This window comes from Rhopilema esculentum, chromosome 20, assembly GCF_057945365.1.
Source record: "Rhopilema esculentum isolate cy_ngs chromosome 20, ASM5794536v1, whole genome shotgun sequence".
Lineage (NCBI taxonomy): Eukaryota > Metazoa > Cnidaria > Scyphozoa > Rhizostomeae > Rhizostomatidae > Rhopilema > Rhopilema esculentum.
In genome coordinates, this window is record NC_142834.1 from 5,448,371 (window position 1) to 5,461,804 (window position 13,434).

The 13,434-nt window shown below is 35.2% G+C and overlaps 2 protein-coding genes across 2 annotated transcripts; one reads left to right on the forward strand and one right to left on the reverse strand.

Annotated features, from left to right (window-relative positions):
• Positions 1-369: 369 nt before the first annotated feature.
• On the reverse strand, positions 370-5,172 carry LOC148957834 (uncharacterized). Its single transcript, XM_089114318.1, has one exon. The coding sequence runs from the start codon at positions 4,900-4,902 to the stop codon at positions 2,818-2,820; it is 2,085 nt and encodes a 694-aa protein (XP_088970444.1). The 5' UTR covers positions 4,903-5,172; the 3' UTR covers positions 370-2,817.
• Positions 5,173-5,833: 661 nt separating this feature from the next.
• LOC135687056 (receptor expression-enhancing protein 5) lies at positions 5,834-13,409 on the forward strand. The gene is made up of 5 exons (XM_065203502.1): positions 5,834-6,035; positions 9,683-9,776; positions 10,358-10,496; positions 12,375-12,531; positions 13,039-13,409. Exons 1-5 carry the CDS (start codon positions 5,903-5,905, stop codon positions 13,113-13,115), a joined length of 600 nt encoding a protein of 199 aa, XP_065059574.1. The 5' UTR covers positions 5,834-5,902; the 3' UTR covers positions 13,116-13,409.
• The last annotated feature ends 25 nt before the right edge of the window (positions 13,410-13,434 follow it).

Sequence of the window (13,434 nt, forward strand, 5' to 3'; positions counted from 1 at the left end):
TTTTATTTTTTAACTTGTCAATGTCAAGAAGAAGATCCGTTTTGATTAAATTTGCTTATCTACACAAAACGTTTCAGCTGCAAAATCTATATTCTAATATGGAATTTTCTATCGAACGTGAATGGTTTTTAAATTTAACTAATACTTTGTAAAAGACGCCAATTTCTTCGATGTATAAATTATGTTGGATTTGAAAAAGAATTGATCCTTTGGTGATCTTCTTACATTTTTACGAATCTATCACGGTAGTGTACTTGGAAATTTTCCAATGATGGCGTATTTTGTAGCTCCGATGTTTGCATTTCAAGCCGTAATAAATTCTTACTGTTGATTTATTAGGATACCCGAAAGGCTTCAAAACATTAACAATATCTCGTTAAAATTTAATGGAACACGAGTCGTTATTATTTAAAAATCTGCCAAAATTCGTTGCATCGAAAATCTTCGAAATTTTGTATTTCTTTTCATTTCATTTTGAACGTAGGTTTATTGCAAAAACAACAGAATTTCTGGAGCAACATCTTTCTTTACCAGCACAGTTTTTCCATAAAAACAGAGTCTATAAAAATGTTAAGGCTCAAAATGCTTGAAATTTAAGACTCATTTTAGAAAAACCTGGGGTTCAATTGCACCAAGAATTAAATTTCTTGTTTATTTGAGTTTTTCAGAAGCACAAAATATGCGAGTTTCACCCTAAATGCCTTGAAATAGATGATCTGGCCTTGCAGTCATTAACACTCTAGTGCAGGGGTGTACAACCTTTTTGGAGACTGGGCCAGATCTTTCAAACTATTCAAGCGGGCTCAAGGTAGTAAGAAAAATGAATACGATAGTTGTAATTAAATGATGATAATAGAAAAGGAAAACTACACTACTTTTTATACTACAACTAAAATAACAGTACGAAAATAATAACGCTACAATGACAAATCTCTCTTTTACTTAGAAAGTTTGCAACGATACACAAGACTGTTACAATCGTCAGTGCAAAAGGAAAATCGGAGAAACCAACCAAAATTAAAAAGGATGCGATTCAGGGCTTGAAGAAATCATCCTAGGAAGGAAACACAGAGTTATCGACCTATCAACGTTTAGCATCGGCCTTTTAGCTCCGGCCATTCATTTTAACAAAAATATCTTTAACATTCAGGCAGTCAAAGACTCAAACTGCTGGATTATTACTTAGAAATTATTTTAATTGAGTTATTATTTATGAGCCCCTATAGCCAAGGGTCCCCGGATCAGTGACCCCCCCTAACCCCCTCTTCTCAGCACTGCTCACACCCCATTAATTTAAGAACAATCCAGTCTCAGATTTTCGAAAAAATTAAGAAACAGTCAGCCTGAACTTAAATTTAATGTGCTTACAAAAAGGAATGTACCGTGATCCCTGCTCAACTGCCATGAGTGCGCTCAGCAAAATTCGTTCTGACTGCATTTGTTAACTTTCGCCAAGTCTCTCAATCAGTGGTGCAGTGCTATCAAATAACAAGGGTGGCTCTTGCTCAAAACATTGCGTGCGAAAACAATAGCGAAAGTATAAATTTTGCCAATTTTCGGCATTAATAAGGGAGGCTGAGCACCCTTGCACTTCATCCCCTGCAATCAAAGATACTGCTGTCCTGTTTTTAACCAGAATGATTTCATGACAACGGATAGCGAGCAAATCTTCCCATGTTTCCCAGGTTTTTTGATGATTTTGGAGTATCTAATTTTGAATTGATAAGTTTCATTCAAATCAAACCAACCCAAAAATAATATTATGACATTTTTCATCTCGCGGGCCACTAAAATGCTCCACCCGGGCCGGATTCTGACCCGCGGGCCATAGGTTGCCAACCCCTGTTCTAGTGTGACACAACTACACCGTGTGTCGCTTAAGAATAATAAAAGAATAATCTTATGCTCAAAATAAGAATAACTTTAGGACTTTGAGGCTCAAGAAAAAATGAGATGTTCTTATAAAAGGTGTGTACACAATCTTTATGTATACAAATTTCAAAAATGAAAAAATAAGATTCAATCTTATAGAAACTTCCATAGCCCCCCTCTAACCCAACGAAATAATAAAGGGGTGCTCCTTGCGACCCTAGATTAGCGAAGATAAAACGATGTCAAATTTAAATCGCTTTCTAAAAATCCTACAGAGGTACCCAACCTCACACGTTACCGTTTTAAGGTAGTAATTCACACTTTTAAAAACTTGCACTGAGGCAGACACATATGGACATAAATAAAAGGTTCCTTCATGTAACACATTCAACTTTTCAAGAGTGAAAGTTGAAGATATGATGCAATTGAAAATTAAGATTTTTTTAAGAAAAATATTAATTATGCTAATTATTGCAAATTTTAACGACACGCTCTTTTTTTCTTGGGCAGTTGATAACTTTTTAATGGAATCTCCTATTCAGCTCAAATTTTTACTGTGTATTCCACTTGAGTGCATGTGTGCAATGAATAGACAATTCTTGAAAATTTTCACTTAAAAAGGAAATAATGGCAAAAAACCATGTTTCCATGGTAACAGCTACCATATTTGAAATTTGAAAAATTCCTCTATTCATTCCACTTTTCATATTATTTGCTACAGACAGTGAAAATTTCAAGAAGATTGCTTATCATATGTAAAAGTTATCTCCTGCCCAATTTCATGATTCCCAAAAACAGTGTTTTTGAGAAAATTGACTTTAAAGTTTTGGCTATCTTTTTTCAATATTCTTGGATCTATCTGGGACCATAACTTAATATTTACCCCCAGTTTGGCCTAAAAAAGACTAAGCATTATTTTAATATACTTATTTTGCTAATAAGTTTTCAAATTTTCACTATATTCTCCAAAGGAACTGCAAATGTTATTGGGATGTCTGTTATTACGTCATCAGAAACAGATTGGTCAACTTTATTTTGTTTGCTGCAATCAGAGTACTGATTTCTCTTTCTTCTTTTAGTTGAGATTGGCTTTTCACCTCTACTGTCAAAGGCCCCAGGTTCATAATGTTCTTTTTCAGATCTTTTCATGTTAGTTTTGGTCCTTTTTCTACTTATTCGCCAACTTTTATACTTTGAAGTGACTTTCTGTGCTGCAGAAATTTGGCGAATGTGGTCTTCCTTCTGAAGAGACTTCAAAGATTCCTCTCCAATATCCTCAATTCCAGCTTCTTTTAACATTAGTGCCCTTGATCCAGCACCAGTGTTGAAACAGCAAACTGCTTCTGATACTGCAGACTCTATTCTAACTTTGCTACAGAAGGTTGCTTTGGGACACCTTTCCCAGATCATATGGTTTAGACTCTCATTTGCATTTTGCGTTACACCTTTCAGGCATCTCTCAAGCAAATCCTTTGATGTCAATCTTTTGAAGATTGGCTCTAAAATGTCAAAAAAGGAGCTTGGTAACCTTTTGCTTCCATCATAACTCTTCTTGCCAGTAATTAGCTCTGCATTAAATTTGCACCAAGAGTCTTTGCCTTTAGGGCAAAATTTGTGCTGATCATTAAGGGTAGATGCTGTTGCTGGCATGACTGAATGGTGAAAAATTGCCCAAACATCATTCTGCATCTGAGCCAGGTTACCTCTGTTGGCTCTTATGGAATTACCAAAATACCTTTGGAAACTGTCAATTCTTTCTTTTGTCAATCTCCCTTTACCACCTATTGTTTTCCCATCTGACATCTTTTTACCTTTCATTTCTTTCAGAAGTGTTCTTAGGGCATTTCCCATTCGCTTCTGTATATGTCCTATGCATTCCTCCTTTACAACCTGATACCTGCTTCCATAAGCTCTTTCCAATTCCTTACTCACAACCTTGAAGGTGTCACTGTCACCATCTCCAATAAAAGTTGTATATTTTAATCCCCTTCCTTCAATTGATCTTAGGAAAATTCTGGCTGCACCAATTCCTTCCATACCACCAGATGACCCTTCATAATTTATTTGACAAGAGGCATCGTGTTTTGCTTTCCACCTTTTAAAAGCTTCACTATCTTTATTTTCATGTTGATGTTTTCTGCATTCATGGCAATGCATTGACAATACTTCAAAATCGACAACCTCGCCAGTTTCCATTAGAACCACGACAATGACTCCATACTTAAAAGAGTATCCTCGTTTTTGCCATGTTCCATCAACACTGACAGCAACAGAAATAGTATTATCCATGTCATCTAGATAGGCATTGGGATTCTGTTCCAAAACACTTTTCTTAAGACGATTTGCTGCATCCTTCATCTGTTTTTCAGCAACTTCTCTTGAAATTTTGGCAGAAGACTTCAACTGCCTTTCATAGGAAGCACTAGTTAGTGGTGAAGGTAAATTCATCATTCCACAAAAATTTGAAAGAATTTTGCGTCCACCTTTCAAAGAATTGCATGCCATGACTGATCTTGTGTTTACTTCGAATTTACCTTTGTCTAACTTTTTGCTGGTGTGGAAGATTGTCTCTGCTGAGCAACAAGAACACTTAATGATCAATGTCTCAGCAAGCCCATGCTTCTTTCTGCTATCCTTCAAGATCTTCAACTGAGAATCTGATCTTTTACAAGCTCTACAATTGGTAGAGGATTGCAAAGCTTCTTGGAGCAGAGACAGATCAATAATAGTGAAACCATCAGCTTGTTCAATTTGCTTTTGCTTAGAAAGGCCCAGTTTCTTCGATGATCTTCTTGTAAGCACCCTCATACTATCATTTAGTTCTTCAAACGATGAATTCAACAATTTTTGTGCTGTCCTAGATTGAACTGAGCTCATTGGTGTGAAAGACGAACTGGGATCCACATCGTCACTAGGCCTAGGCCGAGCGTCAGATTCAAGTCTACTAGCAATATCCTGCTTGCGAATGCCAAAAAACTTCCTTTTCCTCTTAACTCTACTTGCTAGAGCCCTTCTTTTATTCGGTGGCATGTTTTACTTATAATATCGATTCAATAAAGGCATTATCAGAATAAATTTGTATTCCGTTTCGCAATCCAACATCTAAGTGACTGTAAAGTGTGCGAATTTGGCGTGTTTCTCAGCCTCTGATCGCAAAAGAGGCTACCACAGGGTGTTCATAAGATGTTTATCATTCCACAGGGAAAGCCTGCAGGCTTGGGGGTAATTTCTTACAAAAAGACACAAAAATGAGCTCCTTAGCAACGCTAAAAAGTCGTTGCTAAGGAATAAACTTCCGACTACTGTCGAAAAAGAAGTGAATTGTGTCTAAACCTCAATGTGGTTGTCAAAATAACTATTTCTACCGAATTCTACGATAATTTTGGCGTAGAATGAAACAAAAAAATGAAAACTGAAAATTTTTAGAAAATGCTTTTTCAAAAGTGTGAACTACATCCTTAAGTATGCGAGAAACTGCAACAACTGAGATATTTTTACAATCACACCCTCCCTCTACATAAGGATCATTACAAACAATGCAAGTAAATGTAAGATTATAAGGACATCGGAAACGTCGAAATAATTCGGACAATAACCAGGATTTTATGGTGCCATCCCAAGAGAAAGTTTGAAGACATTGTTGCAGTTGAAGGGTGTTAAGAAACTACAACATTATAATGACACCAAGACACTAGGAAAGAGATAAAAATCAAATAGAAAGATAAAACACTTCTCTGAAACCAGGCCCGTAGCAACAATCGAAGCGACAATTAAGAACGTGATTGATGCAGAAAGTTGCGTTCGATGAACTTCTTGCCTTTTATAGAAAAAGCTCATTCGAAAAAATGCTTTTTATTTGTCCTTATTCAGACAATATTATTGATTGCCCCCCCCCCTCCCCTCTGACTTGCCTCGTTGTCGCAACGCCCCCTTACGCACGTGACTTGCATAGACGAAGCGAAGTGCACTTTGGCCAGCTCTTCTGGAAATTTTTTGTACGACTGGGTGGTGAAGACAAAAGGAAAGCAAAATGACATCGAAAGTAGATGAAAAAAGCATCAGGGAAAAACTAGACGAGTTTCTCCACCAAAAGAACTATTTAACAGATGGACTGGAATTCGTGGAAAAGAAAACAGGGGTTAATAGGCTGTACATTTGTATTGGTAAGATGGCCTAAATTTTTTGTCGTGAATTCTATTGTCTTACGGCGAGAAAATATTGCCCTTCAGGTAACATTTTGTCGTATTGTGAAGTGCCCATTAACCTTCATTTATAATTTGCTCTAAAAACCCGAAAGATGTATATCTTTGGGCCTGATTATTATTCAACTTCGTAATTTGGCGATTAGATAGTAAACTGCCTTTTGCCACAGGTTTCGCAATAAACCGTATATTCTCCCGCTGTGTTTTCTTCCTTCGGAAAAGTAAAGATTTTTTCAAACGATAAGAAGAAGATAGTTTTGCTACAGTTGAAACTTCTTGCCAGGTCGATTTTTTCAGAAGTATTGTACCAACTTCCTGAAAACTTCGGTTGGCCTAAAATTTTATTCATGATCCCGCTGTCGTCACCAACTGAGGCAGTGTCATCTTCAATAGTAGAAATCTCTTATGAATTACCTAGGTTTTGTTCTGAATCCAAAAAGTGAATTCAAAACTTACCATCAAATTGGGTGTGGCATAGCCTTTTGCTTGACCTTCGATGGCGCTTTCTTCTTTCTTTTCGAGAAGCTATTTAATTTTCTAAACAACAAGCACCAAATAAGTGATTATTTTTAATGGAGAACGCTGCGCCTACAAAAACATCTAAAGACATATAAAGCGATGAATTATTTATTTTGTGTTGGTCTGTTGGTCTGTTAGTATTTCATTTAATTGCTTATGATTGTAATTAACAACTGTAAAGTTAAACAGATGTATCACACTGTGTCTTAATCAAATACAATTATACCAATGGTTTGAAATATGATAGATAAATGCATTAAAATTTCATAAGAATTCATACAAAGTATTGAATAGAGCACATAAGACAGGCCTTAAACATTGTAACATTTAGGTTTTCACACTGTATAACGGTTTTACAGTTAGAGCCTTATTTCAAAAGCTTTGAAAAGTTTCACAGCTAAATTAGATACCAAAAAACATTTCAATCAAGGCAAATCCTTGTTAAGGTAAATACTTTCAAGGATTAAGTTTTTTGTCTGCTCCAGGATATATTTTTTCATTCACCTGTTAATCATTAAGTATATTTTACTTGAGTGTTTTTTGCCAGAAAAACTGTATTCTCATGTTGCAAGCTGTTGGCCTGTAATCCTCAAACCTTACAGTACAAATGTAGAAATTTCTCTTCAATTCAATTCAAATTTCATTCACTTTTACAAAAAGAAATATATATATACTCAAATGGATTTTTAAACTTTCAGATCTAGCATTACAATATTTTTATTGTGATTTCCACATCTGTTTCATAGTGTAACTTTGGCTTATTCAAGATTTATAGGAAGAAACATTTTTGGAATTTGAAAAGTTTTTTAATGAAGATCTAGAGATTTTCTCAGTTTATTGAAAAATGTTAAATTTATATTTATATATTTATATATTCCAGATTGCGTTGTCTATTCTGACGTGAACAGTGCTCGATGTGCAAAAGCACAGAGCAATAGATATAATAAAATAGAATATATACTAGAAATGAGACATGTTCTCCGTTACTCCGAGTTTCGTGCTTACGCACTCATCAGACAGATTATAGTCTGTCTGATGAGTGCGTAAGCACGAAACTCGGAGTAACGGAGAACATGTCTCATTTCTAGTATATATTCTATTTTATTATATATATTTATATATATATATCTTGGTTTTTTTGTTTTCAAAGGATTGATCAAAGGGTCAATATTATATATCTTTTATTAATTTTTAGAAATGTTCCAATTTGATGAACAGTTGCACAGAAGTTTTTGTTGCTTCTACGCATAAGTTCCTTTTGTTTAATTGGGATTGATTCTTAATTTGAGTTAATACCTGCAAGAACGGTGATCATACTCATTTAAAAGATCCTGCTGTACTGCATATACATCCCTACTAGGCCCTCAATCTTAATTTGCAACCCATAATTATGCTAGTTACCTTGTGATGCATTTGCAAGGCAGGGCCATAGCATATCTGTATTTATCGACCTTGGCAGTTTGTGGTTCATGCTGCATTGTATGCGTTTTTCCCTCTCAGACACACCTCTCTCTTAGTCTTCTTCTCTACCTGCTCCTATTACACTTTCCTCTACCTCTCTTGTACAGCTAATTTTCTCACACATTATTCACTGCCTGACAGGTGTATCAGCCTGATTAGCTGGTTAAAAAACTGAGATGCTCAGGCAATACAAGGGCTAATCCACCAAAAGCCCAAATTGTTTTTCCTGAGATAGGGACTTAGTTCTAAAATTGATAAGGGGTCTGCAAAAGCATTCAGTTTTGATAGAAAGCAGCAAGAATGCAAAAAAATTCAAATGGGAAGTCTTCCAGGGATATGTTTTTCTACTCTTAAGTTGAATTGATTCATTATACAAAAGAATCTCAATATATGTAAGAAACATATCTTTGCATTAATGCTCATGGAGCACAGCAAGGTGCTAATAACTGGAATTGTAGCACTAGGAAAAGGAACAGGGGGCTCATACAAAAATGCATTTAAAGTAATAGCGAAACAGATGGTTTTATGCAATCAAAGGTCCTTTCAAGCAAATCCCTTGGCCCTCAGCTCAAAAACCTTGTTAAGAAGGTTCAACTTATTGTTATGTTCTTCCTTTCTGAAACTACCATGTTTGCTAATCATGTAAACAGTCTGATCAGTCAAAATGGATCAGTCTAGACTAACAGAAACTCCATACAGCTGTTTTATAAAAAAAATATTTTCTTATCGGATAGTGTTGTTTTGGTGTATGTTTTGGGAGGCTGGCTTTTATTGTTACCTGCTGACTTTAAATTGTGATCCAGCAGGTAAAGAACAGGTACCTTCCATCAAATTCAATTTAGTGGTGAAGCATGATAGAAACCTGTTGATCTTTAACAGCTCTGTTTAAGTTGCAGCCTAGCCATACTAAAATTTATCAAATAAAAATGGCATAATTTGATATAATTTGATAATTCGATATAAAGCAAGATGAAAACTGTTTGATTGAGCAAAAAGGGCTAAGCAGTGACAGGTGACCATTTGATGTTCCAGAAATTAACCTGCTTTGAGTTCAAAATAGCATGTCACAAGCATCAAAATACAGAGTCTACTTATTTGATGCCTGTGACATGCTTTGAATGAAAAACCAACTGTTTAATACCCTGATATAGAGTATTTCCCTGTATAGTTATATGAGAGCTGAACCAGTGCTGAAAAGAAGACATTGCACAACTTTCAGTTTGACATATATACATTTTCTCAACAGAGACAAATATGTCAATAACCAATGATTTAAGATATTTCGGAAGAAATAGCCATTTGAAAAGTTCTGTGATAATTTTTAGATCAGAACTACGAAACTTTTGATTGCAAGGTGAATCAAGTTTGCCTAGACAAGGTCTCTGCCTAAAAGAGATTGCAAGAGGAATGAAAAATGAAAATAGAAGAATGTAAATATTAACCACATCACAAAATCCGTCTAACAGAAAACCCCCAGCATTAATGTCACACCAGACTGATAAACAAAAATAGCTTTATTATCTATTAAATCCAAAGCTTTTTCAAAGTCATTTTTCAATCAAAGAGGTTAAAAGACAATTAAACTTTGGTTACAACCATTGACATATTTGTTATAATCTTCCTTTTAGGTGCAGCTGCTTTCTTGGCCTTGTACCTTGTAATTGGCTATGCAGGTGGCTTGGTTGTATCCATCCTTGGTTTTGGCTATCCAGCCTATGCTTCGTAAGTCTCTTTGTCTGTATATATATATATATATATTTTCTATACTTTTTAGTATACTTAAGTGTCTCACTGTATTTTGGAAAGCACCTCTCATGATCTAATGATGATAATGATTCAGCATTGCACCCAGAAACTTGTTCAAATATTGGGGCAAGCCTATTGTTTAAATAAGATGATGTCACATTTCCTATTGTTTTAGAACGAAAGACCATTGTTCTCTAAAGTATTGGGGGGCAACCACCCCCCTTGCCCTCCCAGGTTTCTGCTACTGATTGCACCTTATAACTGTCCTTTTCAATACATACACCAAAGTCTGTTGAAATATGTGTATTTATATGTTCTTATAAAATATACTATATGGTTGGTTCTGAAATGTGTTTTGTGGAACAGGAACAATTGTTTATGAACAGCTCCCTGATGATCACATTGAGTGTGAAACAGAGTTGCACCATATGACTGTCCTGTTCTATTTGCATCAAAGTGTGAAGACTGTATTGTTTTATTTGAATGCATTAAATACTTTGTAGTTGTTTGCTAAACCAATTGTCTATTGTATACTAAACTCCTTCTTAATGTCTCAGGGTTAAAGCAATTGAAAGTGAGCGTAAAGATGATGACACACAGTGGCTTACCTATTGGACAGTCTATTCTACATTCAGCATCATTGAGTATTTCTCAGACATTTTCCTTTCATGGTTCCCTCTCTACTTCTTATTCAAGGTATTTATATTTGAGACCATTTGCTACACTTCTGTTGTTTCAGTCTTGATTAATGTGTGTGGTTGCACGCAAACGCATCAGCACATGCATGGCTCTAATAATGCAAGCGATTGATCGCACATATGAGTTGTATGTTTGACCGTCATTTTTGACCTGAGTAAAATTGTTTTCTTTAAATCGGCTAATCCTTTAAATAGTGCCTATTTTGCTCTCTATCGTGGCTTATCGCTTTGCTTTGTTCAAATTCTTCCGGAAACATGGCGGTCGTCAGATAGTGCTCTAAACTTTTACCTTCCCGTTTTTGCCATTTTCGGGGTAAATATCTATAAAATTGCTCAAAAGAAAATGGGCTTTTTTATCATAAATGGGGGGAGGCAGGCGAAAAATACCAGGAAAAAGAAGATCTTCCTACAAACAAGGTTAATATCAATCTAGTGATGTAGATAGAAAAATTTATAAAAGGAGCAAAAAATTTAGATTTCCCAACAAAAATTTTATAAGAGCTTTTATTTTTTCAAAATTTTGGACATAACTTCACATAAGTCACGTGTCGACATCACAAAGACAAGATTTTTCTTGTCTTTTCCTCTGAAAAAAGTTTTTTTTAGTTCTATACCTTATTGAAAGTGATTGCCAATCTGTCTCAGAACAACAGAAGAGATCACCATATTCAGCTTTAGAATATTTTTTCTCAAAATTGAACATTTGGATTTAAATAGACAACCATGTAAATTTCAGATCAGATCACAGGTTTTGTCCCACCCCTTGACCCCCTTTTATCTACGCCACTGTATCAATCAATATTTCCCTAGAGTTGTCCTGTAATGGTGAATGTTCCCGGAATGAACACAGCAGAAACACTCAAGCTCTCTGCAAATTGCCCCAGGGCCTCGAGGTGTAAGGTTAACAGGCCTTAAAAAGTAATGAATCCTTTTTTGAAATAAAAATGATTAAAAGTAAAAAATTATGTCCGTAAACAGTAAGACATTTTAAGCGAATGGAAGAATTTAAGCTAGTTTAAAGGGCGTGGTCGCAAAGTTTTTGCTTGCTTTGCTCGCAGGGGCCTGATTCTCCGCTTTTGCCCCAGGGCCTCCAGTTCTCTAGGCAGCCCTGCATGCAAGTTTTGAACCGTGACAAAATGGTTGAGGCTTGCCCTTTCGTTCACGCTAGCACTCTGGAACCAAGCTAATTTTGCTCTGCCATCCAGAATGGTTTTGACCCTATTGTGAAAGAGAATGAATTTTGTACTGTTGCGGATCGGTTTTTCAACAGGACTGTGTATATGGGGTCCGAAATAGCCTTATTTTTAAGAGTGTGAATTGCACAAATGAAAGAAATAATGGTTTTCTGTTATTTTTGTTGTAAAAATTGATGGCATCTATAAAAACGACAGTCTTCGTCATAAGGAAATCACCATGCGTGTGGCCCACTAACAAGCAAAATAGATGTCATTATAGATGAAATAGAAATTATTATGAACAATCTGTTTTTAGAAAGTTTTGGCAAACAAATCAAAACCACATTTTTTTTATTTGAGCTTTAGACATAGGGTGTCAAGTTTAACTGTAAAATAAATACTGTTGAGAGAAAATGAAGCAACCAATCATTTGTGCGGTCTGTATTTAGGTATGTCAGATGTAAGGGTTTAGCTCTTGTATGTTTGATTTTACCACCTCTGGTTTACTGCGTTCTTCTTCAGGAGGAAAAAATGCATTACTAGGGACGTATTTATCTAAATTATTTCATTTTCTCAACATGGAAAAGAGAAATTTAATTAAAGATTGATATCTGTTAGCAAAGGTAATGGTATTTGTTGGCACATTTTTTATGCCTGAATTAAGTAGCTAATTGCAATTTAATTTTCTGTTCCAATTGTAGTGCAGTTTCTTGGTCTGGTGCATGGCACCATTTTCTTGGAATGGATCTGAGTTCATCTACCACAGAGTTCTTAAACCATGGGTAAAGGAGCACCGTGAAAAGATTGATGAATATTTGGAGAAGGCAAAAGAAAGGGCAAGTCACTTATATGATGAGGGTATGGACTGTGCAAATTGCTGCTTGCAGTTTACTTGCCTTACTTGTAGTTCATTTCTAAATTATCTACACATGTATATGATAAATTTGGAAAATCAATTTGAGCTAGAAGTATTCAGAAAATTTAGAAAATCGTAGATGTAGTACAGCTTTTATGTAATTATATATTGTTTTGTTTTCTAGGAACCCTGGCTTGTGGCCAGCGTCTATGATCACTATATTTTGACTTATTGAAAAATAGATTCTCATATTTATTTCCAAGAAATAACCCTGTGTTATATGATTATGTGTTCTATTTTCAACCTGTCGATATTCTAAGTAGAACTGAAAAATTTTCAAATCTTTCCATTGGTTTTATATACAAGTTTATTTACATCTCAGCCTTAGCATTATTAACAGTAACTTCATTAGTATACTTTTAAATAGCATTTTATAGGTTTAAGAAGCTACATTTCATGCTGGCTTATATTATTTTGATAGCTAATAGCTACTTATTCTGGTTTTACAGCAAAGGATAAGGCAACAGAAGCTGCTATTAAGCATGCGACAAGATCTGATAGAGACGATGACAAGAAAGAGGATTGAAAGAACCGAACGCATTGAACAATTGCTTAATTCTGATTGCTGGAGGGCGTAATAAACTATTTTACAGTAACTTTTTGGCATAGGTTTAATTTTGGGCACATCTCTTGTTATTTATATTTTGAGATAATTTTGTCTTTCCTCTTTGAATGTACAAGCAAAAGTAGGGGATATTTTGGTGCTTATGCATGAATTTATCCAAATTTTTCAAGTGTTATTTAAGTGGAATTGTTTCTAGATATGGCTTGTATTACACAAAGAAAAGGTATGATGTTTTAAAGTTTCTGTCAAATTTGACATTTTGTTTTTCTTGACTGTGCCT